At 44.8% G+C, this 19,436-nt stretch overlaps 1 protein-coding gene across 1 annotated transcript in view; it reads left to right on the forward strand.

Moving 5' to 3' along the window:
* LOC139532207 (zinc finger protein GLI2-like) overlaps positions 1-19,436 on the forward strand; it is an 82,372-nt gene that overhangs the window by 24,276 nt on the left and 38,660 nt on the right. The window contains exon 3 of the mRNA XM_071329539.1: positions 12,270-12,375. Within this exon, the coding sequence (XP_071185640.1) occupies positions 12,270-12,375 (106 nt within the window). The remainder of the gene's footprint in view (positions 1-12,269; positions 12,376-19,436) is intronic.

Here is a 19,436-nt window from a genome sequence, read left to right on the forward strand (position 1 = left end):
AGCGAGGGGCACACGGGTCATCTGGGCTCAAACCAGACTGACTAAAGTTCTCATAACGGACCTCAGCTTAGACACATCTGCCCTCTGCAGAATTAAAACACAACACGTGTGTGTGTGTGTGTCCGATTAGCTCGTAACCTCATACGGTAAACTGAGGTTCACTTTACCATGGCGCTGTGTGTTTATCTGGAACATGGAATCTTCACTGCAGTGGGCTGGGTCAGTTACCTCTCTCAGCCTCTCCCCACAGAACCTCTCAGAGCTCCCGCTCCGCATGTTCAGTAGTTAACTGTTAGGGTCAGGACTGGAGCACCAGGCAACAGGACAGCAGATGTACTCATGTGGTACTGATCTGTGATACTCACCCATCCAGAAAAGAACACACCAAGAGTTATTGAGCATTGCAAATCACTGTGGCTGCAGCAACAGTCTGTGTTTTCAGGCGCTTTCGTCGTGTGCGCGCGCGCTCGCCCTGCTGCACACAGTGCTCATTTGCATGATGAGGGGATGATAAACGGGTAAAGGGGAGGAGAAGAAGAAGCGAGTGAGAGGGAGGGAGGAGAGTAGGAGACGAGAGTACAGCCTTGGGTGAGTCCTGACTGGGCCGTGCGAGACACCATCAGAGTATTTGTGTTGTGGTGTAATATTGCTTTTGTGTTTCTCTCTCCTTCTGTTTTTCTTCACTCGATCGTGTTGTGTTGTGTAGTGTAGACATTACCCTGCCAAGAGTAGTCTGGCTGGCAGCCAGTTGTCGCTGGGCTCCAGGTGAACCCTCCCTCCCTCCATTAGTCAGTCAGGCAAGCCTCACCCTGCTGGGGGAGACGAGGAGAGGAGACTCCCAGGCGTCTTGGCTCTGTGAGGGCCGTCACGGCTGTGCCAAACCCCCAAAACAAGCTCCCGTCCTCCCACATCATTCTGCCTGGTGGTGCTGGTAGGATCAGTCTGACAATGCTAAGTGTGGAGTAGATCCGTTTACACCTTCATGCACCCTACAAACATTGAGGTTTATACAGTACAGGGAGGGGAGGAAGTCCTTCATGAGTAAACATAAATAGAGACATGTATCACATTAATGCAAGTAATGAATTAGGGCTCCCTCCATTTTGTTAATTGGACCTGAAATAGTTTCAATTGACTTGATAACTAGGTACTTTGAATAGCTTGTGGCTTGACCCAAGTCGTTGATTAAATCCCCCAATTATTAAAATGAAATGAATGAAAATGAACAAATAAGAAATGCTTATTCATTTAAGCAATGATAATATAGGCCCAAAGAGTTGATGTGGTAATATTACCCATTCCAGCATGGGCCCGTTCCTAACTCCATCTGACAAAAGAGAGAGAGAAGGAGGAGGGAAATAGAAGGATGGAGGCGGCAGGACATGAGAAATCTGTGGGCTGAAGCAGAGAGGCAGAGAGAGAGACACGGGAGACTGGATGGGTGGGTGTGGAGCAGGGTGGCAAGTCGGAGGGGGTTCCGTTTGGATCAACAATGAGACCCCCTCACATCTATTCAGGCCTCCTGCTTCAGTTGTCCATCATAATGACATGTGATTTTGTTTGGATTTAAGACTGGTTAGTGGTGACACCAGCGTTTCCCATGCGTATTCAGCCCCATACAGTGAGGAAAATGTAGCTTCTCTGAGGCAATTTGTCTTTGTAATGTTATCAAAAAGGAAAATATGAGCTATGAGGTGGGATATTGGATATTTCATTAAATAAATAAGGTCATTTTTTTCTGAGTTTTTTCTGACATTTATCATCAACTCCTAGCTACTTCAGTTCCCTCAAACTCCTTTTTTGAGGCATTACCATTCATAGGAAAATAAATACTGTAGCAAAGAAATGTGGGGGACCTTTTTTATACAAAATAATAATAATTTGTCCCCTTTTGTGTTTCAGTTGCAATATTTAACTGCTTTAGTAGTAGTGCAATAAAGTTGAATTGTGATCACACTGCTTAAAGGGATTTGAAATAAGAGAAGGCGGACTAATTGCCTTGTAACTACAGAGACAAACAGCTGGAGATGAAGCAATATCATCTCGTTAAGACTGTCAAGAGTTTAATACGCAAATCAAAGCTCAAACGAGGATAAAACACCACAGCAGTGTATTTGTCCGCTAATTATGAATCATTACAAAAAAATACCAGGTTACGGTACATTTATGGATTTGAAATAAAATATTAAACTGTGAAACCTTAGGTGTCCCACCAAACGGTCTTGTATTTTTTTATTGTTTTACTGTAAAACCTATAACACGTCCAGTCCACACATCACCAGTGGCCCATGGCCAACTGCTAATGACTATAAACAAGTGCAGGTGGTTAAATTCCCTGATTGAGCCGTATTTTCCCTCATAAGCACAGTGAAGTCAATGGGCCCCTATTAGCAAGCCGTATTCTCTCTCTGAGAGAACCAGAGAGATTTAAAAAGACTCTAAAAGGCTCTTAGTTGGAGTAGGAATCCAGACCAGATCCAAATGCATATTTACTATACATTTCTTGAGCATACAATTCAATACAATTCAATGCTCTCACATGCGTGTATAATGTACACTGATAATGCGAAAGCAATCATCAAATAGTTTAGTTAATCAATCGAGCTATAGTCCATAAAACACAGAACAGGAACACCCTTGCAAGTATTGGAACTTCAAGTCAGTCAGTCTCCAAAATTACAGCTAGACCCCAGTAGAGCTGGGAAGTCCCACCAACCTCCAGTGGAACTGACAAAACTAGGCCCAACGAAGGTGACTGTATTCTCCTCCAGTAATGAACATCTCTTCCCCTCAGGGTTGACGAAAGACCTGCCTCTCAATGAGACCCTTTGTACTTCCCCCAAATGGGGGTTTCTCTCTCTCCCTCTCTCCCTCTCCTCTCCTCCTCCCATCACTGCCGCTTCTCCTGATCCCCCATCAGCAGTCAGTCTGCCTGCCTAAGAAAAGGCCTGGGACGAGAAGGGAAGGGGAAGGAGATTCCAATGAGAACAGAACAGACATGGAGAAAATCTAAATACCCAGTGGCCCTTGAGTGAAGAGGCAGGGAGGGCAAACCGAGGCAGAGGGGCATCCCGAAAGGCAGCATTTTCCCTATTTAGTGCACTACTTTTGACCAGGGCCCATAGGGTAGTAGGGTGCCATCTGAGTCGCACAAAGGGTTTCCATTGACGGCGGTGAAGTGGGGGATGTAGAAAGTCAGAAGGTGAAAGGAGACTAAATAGTGAGAGATTGATCTGTTTTCACTAGCTAATGACTTGGCTAGCAGTCCTGCAGATTTCACTGAACAACGTGCTAAAAACAGGGGAGGGATGGATGGACCTTTTCTACATTGGCTTGAGTTCAAGATCATTTACCGATACGCATATTTAACAAAATAATTTGACCAACAGAATCTGTCTGATTTAACTTACTTCATAGGCTAGCTTTTTCATTTAAATATGATCTCTACCCCATGTGGTTGGAACTCAACTAAAAACACAGCGGGAACACATTTTGGAAAAACTCGTCTCTGAGCTGTGGGTGTCATGACACATTTCTCATTGAAGGCAAAACTCAATCATAGCTGACAACCTGTCAGCTCTATTACCTTGTAGTGGTTGGAGGTTGTAGTTGTACAGAGCCGACCCAGCGTCTGGTGTGTAACCAGAGCAGAACTGATGGTCCCGCACAGCAGCACTCTCTCTGCTTTGGCCCCATAGTCATGCACACGCCGCACGCACGCACGCACACACACACACACAGGTGGGATGCAGAAAGCAGGGTTTAGGGAGCCTCGCTCTCCACCCCAGCAGGACCCATGCCCATTCCTCTCTCAAATTATACTGGAATCACTGAGCTCTACGCCATGTAATTATGAGAGCCTAGTACCCAGGCTTGGTAAGATTGATAGTAGCTGAGTCTGAGGACAATTCACAATCAGGGTCTCAGTTGGTAAAAACCTTCACCGTTCTGTTCTTTCTTTTGAGAGTGCAGCTCAAGATTGTAGTGTTATTTGGAAAACTTGGATGAGGTTACTCCGTTGTGGCCCTTTCCTGCAGTCAATGACCAAAAGCGCCCTCTTTGGCCTCATGGGTGGAATGTTATTCATATTTTTCATAATTTCATAATTATAAAGATACTTTTTTTTAAAGAACGAAAATCCAGTGTTCCTATGTCAAACCGTTTTGTTATATTTCAGCCTTCTGTGATGTATATAAAGTATACTATTGGGATGCAAACTCAACTCTATATCTGACATGGTACAAGTGTCTTCTTTGTTTAAGCCCATAACCATGTGTGTGAGGTGTATACTTCTGTTTCAAAGTAGATTTGTTTAAGACTACTAAGAATCACTCTGTGTGACCCTGATTCAGCCCACTGCAGTGAAAGGTTAAAGCCCGAGCAGCAAAATTCTAAGTGTCTTTTATTTGACTATTGAATTATACATGTCGTTAATGTTCTTTCTGTAAGTATGTATGTTAATTGAGGTATACGACAAATGGATGAAATGAGTATAGTGTTTGTTGATACTGTCTCTGATGCTCTCAGTAGGCCAATGGTCCTTCTGTAAACGAATTGTTGGTGTAACATGCTTCGTCTTCCACCCGATGCTTGAGCGTGTACACACTAATTAACTAGCTAAGCAGGCCCAGACTAGAATAAGGTCACAAATCACGTTGTTCATTTATCCTTTTCTAATGAAGGAATTTCACAAGTCATGGATACATGGTCTAATTATAATTACTGAAGGAAGAGGTTTTCAACAATGTCTCACTTTAATAACCACACAATGATACAGTCTATCATACTGTATATAGCTTGTCTCATGGGCAATGGATGGCCATTGTGTTGTTTGCCTCGTGATCTCAAAGCATTACCCTTTAGTTCAGGGCTAGGCAACCCTGCGGCACTTCATGTTTTTGTTTTAACCGACCGGGAAGACCAGGTGTGTTGAATTTAGGCAATCACTGAACTGATCAATTAGCTCAGTTGATCAGGTGTGATGCGTAGTTGAAACAAAAGCCTGCAGAACCCACAACACTCCAGGAACAGGGTTGCCTACCGCTGCTTTAGTCGACTGCTTAATAAAACAACAATTCAAAACTGTGATTTTTCCACTGATTGTATTCCTTGTTAAAATATCCCTTATCTGATTGTGAGTTGTTGAGATCTCTGTTAATCTTATACTCAGTTAGATGTTAGAGGTTTGAGTTCCGTGTTTGACTGTGTACTCTTCTCTCTTTGTGTGGGCAGCGACTTTCACAGACTAAGCACTTTATCATTACACACTGCTCTGTTTGCCTGGGTTTTTGTGCCCCTGCCATTGGTATTCAGCCCCTGAATTACGGGGGTCAGGGGTGTCCTATTGGGGATGTGTAAGAGAGGGAGAGAGAGAGAGGGTTGGCTGGAGAGGGTGGTGGAGTCAAGTCACTGCAGCAGTCTTCATAAAAGACTGGCCCCAGCCTCATCCAGGCCTCTCAGCCGACGACGGGCGTATTGTTGCAAGTGTGCACAGGGCTTGTTCAACAATATTTGCCAGAGCGTTAAAGGGGTTTTGAATAGTCTAGTGTGTGTGACCAAAGGAAAGCTAGGTGGGATGTAGCTTACTGACACACAGAGACAAGCAGCTGCTATTGCAGCCAGACTACAGAACATGTCAAGGGATGTGACTGAAGTTCTTGGCCAGGGGTCTGAGACTAGAGTGGAGATATCCACCTGGCTGAGCTCTGTTGGCTGTTGCAATGTGTGGCCTGGCCTGCTGCTTAGTGCGGAAGTGGGGAGCGACGGCAGTGAGCGCGACACAGGCAGAGCTGGAGCAAAAATGGAGCAGGCTCCCGTCGCAACGTCGAAAGAAAGGGGGATGAAAGAAAGGCAGTGGAGGAGCAGGGTCAGGGGAGGGATATTTGGTCCTAGTCAGAAACACTGGTCTGGGATTCACAGGCTAGTGAGGCTACAGGCTTCACAGACTCCTGCCGTCATCTCTCCATAAAAAGCCTGGCTGTATTGTGTTTTTTTTTATGTTCATGCAAACTCTTTTGTGGTGATTTTCACGTTAGGGATAAAATACTTGAGTAAAAAATGTTTTGGCATTGGTCATCTTTAAATAAAACAACAGACGTTCCTCATTAACTGTTGTGATAACAACAGCTGACGTGTGGTGCTGGCGAAACTCTTTTTAGTGCCAATAAAATAGTACGTTTAGGGTCTTTATGTTTTTAACAGAGTTTTGTTTCTCATTAACATTGTGTGTTTATTGTCTTTACTCTGTCCTGTTTGTTTGAAAACGTTCCATGAGGGCATTAACTCTCTTTATTCTCCTGTTCCTTATCAAGGTCGTTGTTATGAACTTGGGAAGTTTCCATTCTATGTTCAGTTACGTTCATACCTTCTAATTGTAAACTTGTGTGATGTTCTTCTGCTGAGAGGAGAGCAAAGGACAGCACCGGGCGGAGATCTAGGAGGGGCAGCCAGCTGATCTCTGGACCGTATTCAAATTATTTGGGCATCACGCGCCCCGTCCTGGGGGTACCAGCGGGAGTTGCGTTATAGGGTGATCTGGGAACGCAGGGAGCAGAGAGTCAGAGGGGTCAGGGCCACAGATTGTTACCTGCCATGCCATGCACACTAGGGGCCTCTGGGACCCGGCCGGCGCCCCACAGAGCACAGTGCAGGGACAGAACTTGTGTGAGTCAGCATTCCAAGAACATTCCTCTCACTTTGTAGTCTGACAACATGACGGACAGGCCCGTCCCCACGACACAGGAAATGGCCCAACTCCAGCAGGTCTGCACAATGCCACAGAGTATTGTGATTTAAGAGGAGTGGTTATTTGAGGGTATATGCTTTGTCTCAAGATGGCCAACGCTTGTTTTTTACCTTTCCTTTCTCTGGTGTCTGAGCTTTATTTAGTTTTAGAGACTAGCAAAAAAAAAAGCAAGCTCTGGTGAAAAACATATGGCTTAAGAAATGTAATTGTGTTCTAGAATAAGGATGGTAACTTGACTGATTGATCGTATTAAGTCATTGCTTTTCAATTGAAAAGACGATTTAGTCCTACAGACACAGTGCATAGAGTTACTGTAGTGTTCAGTAATGCAGTCTTCTAGTGGTGTTCTACCACAGAGTGGGCCTTTAAAGCTGTTGTGTGAGTGACTCATGCTTGAGTCATATTCCCCCTCTGAAGTGTTCGTCACGGAAACATGCCCGAGGTTCTGTTTTAATTGACCGAAAACACCATAAAGCAAAGCACACCTGACATTCAAAACTCCAGCAGACAGGCAGGCAGGCGGCACAACAATAATGCTCCACAGCTGTTTTAAACACAACATGGTAAAACAGAGGAGCGTTGCTGCTGTAACTAACTGACTCCCATCCCCTCACCAGATCACTGTCTGTCTTCTCCATAGTCTGTAGCAGTGGATCTATCTGACCGGCCTCTGTGTGTCTTTCTGCCCTGTGTGTGGGACAGGAGTTCTCCACCATGGTGATGTTTTGTCACCAGAATAATAGCCCTCTTTGTGTGACTGCGTAGGGTGGTTGAGTGGGTGCAAACCAAAACAGGCTCATTAAAAGTGTAGGCCAAGTTAATGCACCATTAATAATGGTTGGGGGTGAATTACGGGAGGGGATAATAGGGGAGAGAGGGGTTGAGGGGTCGAGGAGGGACAGGAAACAAAGAGTAGCCAGGACTGGGTCACCTAAACATGACGGAGCGAAGCGGCTCCCAACACCCGCACCATGATGTGGCCACACTCAACACTCACTGACCTATTCCGGAAAAGTGACTTTACTGTGAGAACGGAGGATATTGATCTTTCACAATGGAAACTCACATTGACAGTTGTTCATAAGTATGACAAAACACATCAGTAATGTTTTTTATCTGACCTGGGCGCCTGTTTTTAAACATAAGACTCGGATTACTTTATATAAGCCCGCTAGAATCAATCACACATGAAAATGACTGCAAGCTGCTATTTTAATTCCACAAGCGTACATATTAGCCACTAATTCCATCCCTTACGGATGCCTGCTATTACATTTCTCACATGTCAACAAAAGACTTCACCACTCGGGGGGACGTTGTATGTAGCGTAGCCCTGAGAGAGCCCTGAGGCAGGCAGAAGAGGCAGCATGGGCGTCCTGAGCCAGTCAACTCAGTGGACCAGTTGGGGGATTGACCAACCCTGAGCAGGGTTTATTCTATCACCCAGACAGGTCTATTGTTCACACGCAGCGGGAGAGAACAAAAGGCGAGCGCTCTGGAGAGTTCAGGAGGCTGCATGTGTTCACCTGATTCACTGACTGGGTCCAATCCCCCCATGGGGGAAGCAGTGTTGGAATGTCCCGGTGCTTAGGCCCTCACATCTATTAGTCTTTGGGTGATAACATTTGTTTTTACATCTGGTGGAGCACCGCAGCAGGCCCTCTCACTTTCTCATAGTCACACACACACCCTTCCACACATACACACACACACACACACACACACACACATGCAGAAACACTGGGTTCTAATGGGACCGTACTGTACATTGCATTGCCTGAACTGGACTGGCCTGGAGGACTAAACACATTTAATGGTGAAAAAACAATATTTAAAAAAAACATTCCAACTCTTCATGCTATTTCACACAGAGATCCACTCGGGGACATTCCCACAATTATACGGAGTGGAATCCTTTCTGTGTCTGTCTTTAAGTCAGAATATACTTTCATCAGGTGTTGACAGTCCTATTTCTTTTCTGTTATACAGGCAAAAATAACATCCCTCTTGTTTCAGGTCCAAACTGATCCCAGATCTGGATGGCGTAATGGGCTCACTGGGATTAATGGATATCCTGAGAGGAGAGACCTCAGCAGTGAAATGAAAAGCTTTTCTGTCTTACTAGCAGAATGACAGGGGAAATTAGCCTCACTCAGACAGGAAATACCTCCAGTACAATCTGCCTGGAGTCCTAACTACAAAACCCCATGCCAACTGCTGCTACACACAGGGCCTCGTGCTGCACGGCACTCTGGGAGATGGCAGGGGAACAAGCGGTTTTAGATTTTCAGATTGGCTTTCGGAATAGCTCTCAGTAGCCTCTCAATTTAAAAGCTTTGAAAATACAAATGTGATTATAAGGAATTACACCAAAAGCTCCACACCAAAAGCTCCACCATCCTTCCTGTTACTGGTCAATTTTAATTGTTAACTTCAGTGTAATATTTACGGTACCCCACCATGAGCTGCAGGACAGGGAGTGGAGGGGGAAGGTATCAGAATTCGTCAGCTAGGTCCTGAGCCACCTACCAAAAACCTCCATGCATCACTGTGCAGAAGGTGAGCATGCTGCGTCGTGCTGGTGGCTGCCTGGCTGGCATTAACAAACATCCCGATGGGCCGCCTCTGTCCTCCACCACGGCCCCGCGACAAGCACCGTGTTGTTAGCATGCTGTTTGTGTAATTTAGGTACTTAACGACCGCAAGGGTCTCCCAGAGACTGATTAGACGGTGGATGTAATCACCCAGCAGCATCACACCGTCGCTACAGCTCTGATTTATCACCGCAGCGCCTAATAGCGCTGCTTAACACACAGGTTTGTCCTGATTAAGTAATTACCTTAAACCAGAAGTTTATTATCTGTACGACTGAGCCCGGTGATAAAAAAGGAGGCTGTCGAGAAAAGCCAAGGAAGATTGTGTACCTGGTTGAATGAGGGACATAATTCAAATACAATGAATTAAATATGGCGCTGCCGCGGCTGTCAGAGTGCTGCCCTGCTAACATTCATTTTACCCCACTGGAACACTTTACAGGGGGCGGGTGGGATTACACCTCAGTGAAGGGTGTAGGTACCGGCTGAATGGAGGTCCATTAGATCTGCGAATTAAAACAAGGTCCTTGTTCATCTCAAACAAAAGGGGGGGAAACATTTTTTGAGTCCTGAAAATAACACCCGAAAACGAGTGACTGTTTTACGGAAAAGACTGTATATCAGCTGATTAAGGGTGTTGTGTGAAGTGGAGCCTTGATAAGGTTGGATCTCAGTCTGGCAATCGGAGTATTCTCTTTCCGTGGTGTCGGATGTTACTAAAAGGAGGGGGAACTAAATAACGAAGCTGGGACTGTTTATGAATGATGCACCATTCTTCTCCTCTTCTTCTCCTCATTGTATACAGCCCTGTCGGTGGTGGATGGCTGTGAGCCAGAAATAGCCAGCGCTTCCTGCCTCCTCACGCTTCCCTAAGCTCCTCTCCTGCTTCCTAGTCTGATCCCTCTAGCAACGCTAAAATAGAAACAGTCTTCCAACAGCCCTGTCCTTTCAGCACTTTATAAACAGTCCCTTCTGACTCGATGGGACGCTGCCCAGTATCTATGACCTGTCAAGTGAAATGTGCAACTCTGTAACTTCTGTATTTGCAAACAAGGAAACGGTCTTCGTGACACATATCCCGTGACCTTTACTACTGCTGCCTAGCGGTTTGACTTCTCACTGTTTGTTTGTCCGAGGTACTTTACTGCTGGTTGTGATGTAAAGCAGGTCCCCTCTCGCCGGCTTTCATACAGGGATGTTTAGAAAGAGCTCCAAGTCTTCCCAAAAATGGGAAGCTCCACTACAACGAAGCCTTTTCAAACAGGCCAACAGTTGTGGTCGTTACAGAAACCACTCTGTGGTGCTGGGTGTACAGAAAAGCTCCTATTTCAGCCCAGATTACCAGAGGTCTTCTCTGTGAATGCTAGTATAAGACGTTTGGCCTGGCTCCTCTCCGCCCACATTGCCCTCTGACCTCTTGGTCCTTAGCTTATACAAACTCTGCCCTCTCTATACAAAGAACTTGTTCAGCTCCTCGGGAGTGACCTGCCTGCCCAGCACCCTCTCCATTAAAGAGGTGTGGTCAGGAGAGAGACAGAGGGGGACTTTAGCTTCTAAAGTCCTCACTGAATTCACTTTAACTCCTCACTGAATTCCATTTGATCACCCTCAGGCCAGAGTCATTGAGGGTTGCTTTCGAAATCGCTGCTGTGAAACACAGCAATGCTGTTGCAGTTGACGCAGCATAGCGTTCACTTCAACAGGTTCTGGATGGAGAATCTCAGCCAGGGAGTTTCTTGTAAAACATAAATTAGGACCAGCTGCTGCGGGGTGCGGCCTGCAGAGGGATGCCTCCTGTTGGTTTGGATCCTGGACCGACCAGTGCCTTAGTATGGGGGGGGGGGTTCCCGGTTGGAGACCGGCCTTCTCCTTGACCGTCTGCTTTGGGGCCCTCAAATATGTCTTGAAATGCCTTACATCAAAATGTTTTATAAAAAATGAATTAAGCCTCATAAAAGCTACATTTAATTTCTTGTTTTTTTCAATTTTCCATGCGTGGCCAGCTGTGCTCTCTTGTGTTTCCGGGCATAAATAATACAATTCCTGTGTCCCTGGGTCTGGTTTTGGTTAAGAGACTGTAAAGCTGTTTTTAAAGCATTCCCGTTTCATGCTAACCCTAATACAGTAACATGACATTGAAAAGTACCTTAAAATGATATGCGTGTCTTACACAAAAGTTAGCGCATCAAGTCTCTACCAACAGCCTTGCTGAGAAAGGGGCTTCAATTACAAAGCATTTACTATATTTTGTAAATGTACTAATATATCTTAAGTAAATTAAACTAGAATTGATTTTAATGTGTGTTTCATTGGGCTCTGACTCTGAGCCTGTAATCCTGTATAACCCTGAATAATGATTTCTCTCACAGCTAAATAATACTGTGGCATTTCGGGAATTTGATTCAACTAGACTAGAGTGGGACTGAGTGAGTAGCTGGGTACAGTATACTACCCTGTCAGTGCTGTCTACAGTGTCTACTGTCTACCACCTGCTCAGACGTCTGACGAGGGCTGTGCTGTTACTGTTTGGATGGGTAGTGTTGTTGCAGGGGGCTAGAAGAAGAAGCCGATTCCCAATGCTGTCAGGCCCGGTTTGCGTCGGGGCTCCAGTTCTCCTTGATGCAGTCCATCATCCCCCTTAGTTCAAAGACTGACTAGCTGCAGGTCTTTGTCAAAAGCCCAGTTGGAGATCTTTTATGTTCAAGATGTAGGATTTCTTAGGATGACTTTGATTATTTATTTATTCCACTCCCCTTGTGTGACAGTGCCAATATTTTAGGCGAAACTGCACAGCTTGCACTGAAATTCACGTTGCTTTATTGTAGCCCCGTTTTGCCATTGAAACGTAGCTTTTGAAAAGCCCAGCTCTTATTTTTAAGCCCAGCTCTTATTTTTCTCTCCGTCTCGCCCTCTTCTTCTCTGTTCTGCAGCCCCGCACCACGTATTCCCGACGTTCCACACGCCCATCCCGATTGACATGCGTCACCACGAGGGAAGATACCTCTATGAACCACACACCCTACATGCCATGCATGGGTAAGTCTTCTTCAGGCTGGTTTCTACTGTATACACAAGCTGTTTACACTAACACATAGCAATTAGCTATTAGATAGCCTTGTTTTAGCCAACGCTGCATAGCATTTAAAGGGCAACCTTCCCTTTGAAGGATGAGAGCAAAAGTGTTGCCCAGATTTAATATCACAGATGAAATATTATTATCTTTAAAAAGTTCAAATTACTATCCAATGTCAGTTAATACAGAATGTTACCATTACCAGTTACTCATTTCCTAAAACAGTTGATGATTATGGGGGACAGCTTTGCTTTTTGCCAAGTATCAACCTACTAGCCTGTGGCCAGCCAATACACATCCCTCTTTCCATTAGTTAGCTATACAGTGCTGGATCCATCACAAATGACATGACACACACACACACACACACACACACACACACACACACACACACACACACACACACACACACACACACACACACACACACACACACACACACACACACACACACACACACACACACACACACACACACACACACACAACCTTTCCCCCTCTACCTACAACAGTCCTCTACATTCATTACTGTGTTATAGTGGTCCTAATCTGTTTGGTCCCGAGAAAACAACATCATTACACTCTCACACAGTACAGAGGTCTCCAATACAGTATAGTAATTGGTTCTATGATGGTTACATTCATTCAACTTTCAGGTTACTGTGCAGTCCGTTGGATGATTAGCTTGGTTAGTAGTGGCCATGATTGGTTTGGTAGCAACATCTCAGTTGTTTAACAAGTGAAATTGAACCAGAACGTTTTTGACCTTTGCTATAGTAAAGACTTTATCTTTATCTTAAAAACAATAGTAGTAAAACGTCAATCGAATTCTGGAAATAGTGTTTGGCTTCATTTCCATTTCAATTCAGTAGATTTGATGGTGATACATACTGTTTGCCTGGCTTCAGCAGGGCTATTTATCACAGCACTAGGGAAGTAGAGGGGGTAGAAAAACCTGTCTCTACACACGGCCACCTTGATTAATGTGATTTGATCTTGACAGTGGACCCCTAATTCATCAAGACCTTGATCTAGCTGTCTTTCCCCGTGCCTGTGCCAAATTCACTCTAATTACAGGAACATTGCACAGCAAATTAAGTGTGGTGTCATTTGTCGAGGAGACGCGCCAGTCAGGCCCACTTTATTATACGCTGGTGGCTGCGTGTCAGAGGTCCCCTGCTTGATTGTCTAACATGACATCTCCATACAGTCCCCTTTATCATTGTTTGCATATAACATAATGAGAGGGCTGGTTATTTTGTCACAGCTGTCATAAAGTGGGGAGGAAGCGGCGGCAGTGGGAGGAAGTGGGAAGAGGAAGAGAAGCTTAGAGTCTCTTCTTCTGAGTTTTTTCTACTGTATAGAGGAGAGATTTTTAATCACTGTCAAATGAGAGGACAGGAGCAGTCCTGGGCTCAAAGCAGTGGTTCCGCTAGAGGCAGAGAACAGTAGGGATGGGGATACTAACCTCCTCTGCTGTGCCGGATAGCTATGCAGGAGCTTGGACTGAAGCTATGATATAAACCACCCGCATGGAGTGTGTGCGTCGACACAAGCTGTCCCGGCTTTCTTGACACTATGACAAATCATGGCTGTTCTAGAAACTTCCCAAAACTTTTTCACGGGTTTAGTTTTTCACTCGAAGACCTGTTGGAAGAGACAACCACAGCTACAGCATAGTTAGGTACTTTCCAACGAATTACAATTCAGAGAGAATATGATATTTTTTTAACACGCATTATTCCCAGAGAGAATCATTTTTTACCTTTATCACTATGATCATTCAAAAACAAAGTGCACAAGTTGTGGCCCGAACAGATATTTTTGCTACCATCCTGAGTATCCCAGACTAGGGGGGGGGGAAACAACACCGTGCCTCAGTCTGCATTATTATCTATGAGGAGGAGGATTGCGTTAAGTCTACCAAACAGCCCAGGGCTATAAGAACAGATCAAGTCACTGACAGAGGCTGCCTGTGAGTGCAACATTCCCATTAATATCCTAACACTGTAGCTTCTGGCTCTGTTGCTCTGTGACTTCAGTTCTAACGACTCTATAATCGCTGTCTCATTCCCATTTCCCATCTGTTTGTTTAGAGCTGTCAGGAACAACTCTGCAGAGATGACTTGTTTGGTTGATTGGTAAAGTCGTTGTCAGCCCGGAAGGTACATATTTAAGAGGCTAATCGTGTAGTTTCTTCCTGTTGTGGATCGCTATGAGTCAGGCAAGCAAGACTATTTATAATGTCATTATGGCAGTACTGTTTCAACAGTTGTACCTGTCAGCTGTAGTTTTAAACACAACAATTAATAGACGTTTTAACAATCGGCAAATGATGCTACAGGTTGGCCAGCTTTCCTAGTAGGTAGCAATCAGTGGAGGCTCCTCAGAGGAGGAAAGGGAGGACCATCCTCCTCAGTGAATTTAATAAAATAAAATGTTTAAAACATTTAAAAAGTTACTTTTTAGATAAAACTATACTAAATATATTCACATGTCAACAAATAATTGATTAAAACACTCTGTTTTGCAATGAAGGTCTACAGTAGCCTCACCAGCACTCTGTAGGGTAGCACCATGGTTTAGCCGGAGGACAGCTAGCTTCCGTCCTCCTCTTAGTACACTGACTTCAATAAACCCCCTTCCATAGACACAGTAATTATGACAACTTCCAGAGGAAGCCTATCAGAGCTCTTGCAGAATGAACTGACATGTTGTCCACTCAATCAAAGGATCAGAGAATGAATCTAGTACTGAAAGCATAAGCTACAGCTAGCTAGCAATGCAGTGCATAAAATGTGGTGGCTAGTTGACTCAGAGAGAGAGAGAATAGTTGAACAATTTTGAACAAATTAATTTTTCAAAAATGAAGGAGAATTAATTTACTTACTTAGCAAATGCAGTTGGTTAATTTAGCCTACTCAAACACCCGGCTCAAATAGAGGGATGCTATGGTAGCTAGCTGGCTATGACTATCCAACACAACACTGGAACTCTTCCAAGTCAAGGTAAGCTTTTGGTTTGATGAATTTATTTCCACCGGGGCCTGCCGGTGTAACTGCTAAACTGCTTACAGTGACTATACACTGTAACTTTACTGCATATTTGTAGCGGGTTTACTAACGCATTAGTTCTATTAGCTATATTGATTAGGAACGTTACTTTAGTTAATATGGGGACTACGTTGTAGGCTGTGTGTAGCGGTTATGACATGGTTTGGCTTGGAAAGGTTTTTACTCCTGATCACATACAGCTGATGTGTTGTTCATTGAAGTTCACAAAATAAGGGAAAAGGTGAGAGGAGGAGAGTGCATAGAGGTGAGAAGGAATACAACGTGGATGCTATGAAAGTGAACTGTGTTTACGCATGATCAGGGGTGTACTCATTACGGTGATTATGTTGAAAAACTTTTTTTTTAAACGGAAGCAAAATAAATACCTGAATTTGTCCAATAGAAACTCTTGTTTGCAACTGTTGGACTAATGATTACACCGTAGTTAAACTCTCTCGACCTGTGTGCACCTACCTTTGTGTAAAAAACTAAAAACGTCCTCCCTCATCATAAACGGCACTGACTGCCACTGGTAGCAATACTGAGCTGACCAGAGTCAACAAAGGATGGTTGTGTCCACGGAAATAGTGATGTGTTAACATTCCGTTGTTTCAAACCCTCTAATCCAATGAACTGTTTGTTGTAAGTAATTTCCCCCTCTTTCTGCATATGTGGAACTGCTGAAAGTATTGCATGTTAAGTTTAAGCCCAAACCATCCATATCATGTTGCAGTCCAGGCCCATATAAATCTACAGCAGTTCATTCCAGCCCTGAAGTGGACGATGTGATTTATCTAAATCACAGCTCCAGCCCCGAGGCAGCTACAGAGGAGACACCGTCACATTGTAATTAATCTCTAGTGTCGCTCACCGCAGCGGCCCAGCGCAGGTACATGACACACAGAGACAGGCACACACAAACACACATACACTCACACACACACACACACACACACACACACACACACACACACACACACACACACACACACACACACACACACACACACACACACACACACACACACACACACACACACACACACACACCAGCCATACATGCACCACACACACACAAAGCATACACACACATATAGTTATCCACGCCTCATTATACAAATGATATCTCATATTGAGCACACTTTAAATCCAGACAGCCTATATAAAACCACCGTCAACTGAACACTTACAGTACAGTAGAATTAGGTCATGTCTGCGGAGGAGAGGTGTAAATTAAATCATGTTCAATTACCCAAAGTGTTTCAGACAGAACACTAAGTGGACTAATTAGAACACGTATACATCTGCTCCAGCTTTTAGCGCTCTCTGTTGGGACTGTAAAGGCTAGCAACTCGCTGGTCTAGTCCTGCATTGTGCGAGCTAACAGCCAAGGTAGGACTGGAGGTGCCTCGTGCTCAGCAGGGCGACTGAGAACTCCACAGCCTCCTTGATCTCACACCCGCCGGGCGCCAGGCCCAGATACGCTCCACAGCCTGGCATTGTATATCTGAAGCCCAGGCCTCCACATAGTAATGATGAAACAATTCCACAGGCGGGCCTTTAACATTTGAATATTGTATTACTTATTTAGGGTGCTGCTCTCTCTACATCCTATCATTTTAAGTAAAGACATACTCTTCTTTATGGACGAGGGTTTTATTTAAGTTAAGCATTTCTCGTTTTTTGCATGACTGCTGGCTAAGGAGATCAATATTTATGTGATTCATATTTAAAAGTCAGTTAGTTACATCTATTCAGGTCTATGATCTTGTGAAGGGACTGATGCCTGATGTAGGTGCTTGCTATTGTTATGATATACGAACATCTCAGGTCCTATGCAAATTGCTTACTGTAACCCCGGCAACCTCGGGGTATTCTATGACAAGGTCTCGTCAGTTCATGCAGATGACGTGTTAACAGTTAATAGTGGTGCGAGGGTTAATAACTTTGAGGCATTTTAAATATCAATCAGATAGTTATCTCCATCAAATCAAACAATTGGTCTTGCTTCACTCGTGACGCAATCACAATGTACTGCTGCAATGGAATACGACCGTTGGTTTCTCTTTCGCGTCGCAATGTTACATGGACTACATGACCAGAAGTATGTGGACACCTGCTCGTTTAACAAAATCATGGGCATTAATATGGAGTTGGTCCCCTCCTTGCTGAGCATTAGTGAGGTAAAGTACTGATGTTGGGCGATTAGGCCTGGCTTGCAGTCAGCCTTCCAATTCGTCCCAAAGGTGTTCGATGGAGTTGAGGTCAGGGCTCTGTGCAGGCCAGCCAAGTTCTTCCACACTGATCTCGACAAACCATTTCTGTATGGACCTCGCTTTGTGCACAGGGGCATTGTTATGCTGAAACAGGAAAGGTCCTTCTACAAACTGTTGCCACAAAGTTGGAAGCACAGAATCATCTAGAATGTCATTGTATGCTGTAGCTTTAAGATTTCCCTTCACTGGAACTAAGGGGCTTAGCCTGAACCATGAAAAACAACCCCCGACCATTATTTCTCTTCCACCAAACTTTACAGTTGGCACTATGCATTGGTGCAGGTTCTCCTGGCATCCACCAAACCCAGATTCGTCCATCGGACAGCCAGATGGTGAAGCGTGATTCATCCCTCCAGAGAACGTGTCTCCACTGCTCCAGAGTCCAATGGCGGTCGAGCTTTACACAACTCCAGCCAACACTTGGCATTGTGCATGGTGAGCTTAGGCTTGTGCGCGGCTGCTCGGCAATGAAAAGGCTTCAAGAGGCAGTTTAGGACTCGCTAGTGAGTGTTACAACCGAGCACAGACGGTTGTTACGTGCTACGCTCTTCAGCACTCGGCAGTCCCGTTCTGTGAGCTTGTGTGGCCTAACACTTTGCGACTGAGCAGTTGATGCTCAGTTTCCACCTCACAATAACAGCACTTACAGTTGACCGGGGCAGCACTAGCAGGGCAGAAATTTGACAAACTGACTTTTTGGAAGGGTGGCATCCTATGACGGTGCCACGTTGAAAGTCACTGAGCTCTTCAGTGAGGCCATTCTATTGCCAATGTTTGTCTATGGAGATTGCATGGCCGTGTGCTTGATTTTATACACCTGTCAGCATCAGGTGTGGCTGTAATAGCCGAATCCACTCATTTGAAGGGGTGTCCACATACTTTTGGCTATCTGTTTGGCTTTCTGGACCTAGTAGACTCCTTCCCATGGTACAGGTAGGTAGACCCAGGGAGATGAAAAGGTCTGTGGCTAAAGGCCCAGAGCGACGGACTGAGCTATAGGTAGACAAGAGCATTTTGAAGCCAGGTTCCAGTCCATAATATCAGGTTGAAGTTTTAAGTTGCCCAGTAATCTAAAGGCTTTCTGTGAATGGAATATCTGTTTCTTCTCAGGCCTCAGACAGAGAGCCTTTTATGGTCATCTGTTAGCTAAGGCCCATGGCAGAAAGTTGGCCCATGGCAGAAAGTTGGCATTGAGACAAGCCTTGGTCGTCTGGGGGGCATTTAACTGGAAACGGAGTGGACTCACTTTGGGTCAAGCACAGACCAACCGGCCCCTGGAGACAGACAGTACTGGGGATAACTGAGAGATTGAGGTCAACCTGGGTCTGTATTCAAAAAGCATCTCAGAGAAGGAGCACAAATAGACAAAGAGTCCAGCTTCAGACACATAACTGTACAATCGTTTCTCATTGAGTAACTAGAGAATCTCTTAAGCATAAGGTTTGGTGAAATGAGGTTGTTTTCAACCTTCTTTAAGTCTTCAGTCTGGGTATATCTATATTTGAATGGAGATCGTATGTACTAGTTTCTGGTGTGCTGAAGGAAAATGAGTCTGGTGTCTCCTGCATAGTGCGTAGTCTAGCTTTCCAGACTCATGGCTCCACCCCCAGAGGTTCAGACAAACAGTGGCTGTAGGGAGAGACTACCTGGTGTGTGCTGCTGTATCCTCTGATCTTCAGCCTATCAGAGGATCTG

This window comes from Salvelinus alpinus, chromosome 10 (assembly GCF_045679555.1).
Source record: "Salvelinus alpinus chromosome 10, SLU_Salpinus.1, whole genome shotgun sequence".
In the NCBI taxonomy this organism is placed as follows: domain Eukaryota; kingdom Metazoa; phylum Chordata; class Actinopteri; order Salmoniformes; family Salmonidae; genus Salvelinus; species Salvelinus alpinus.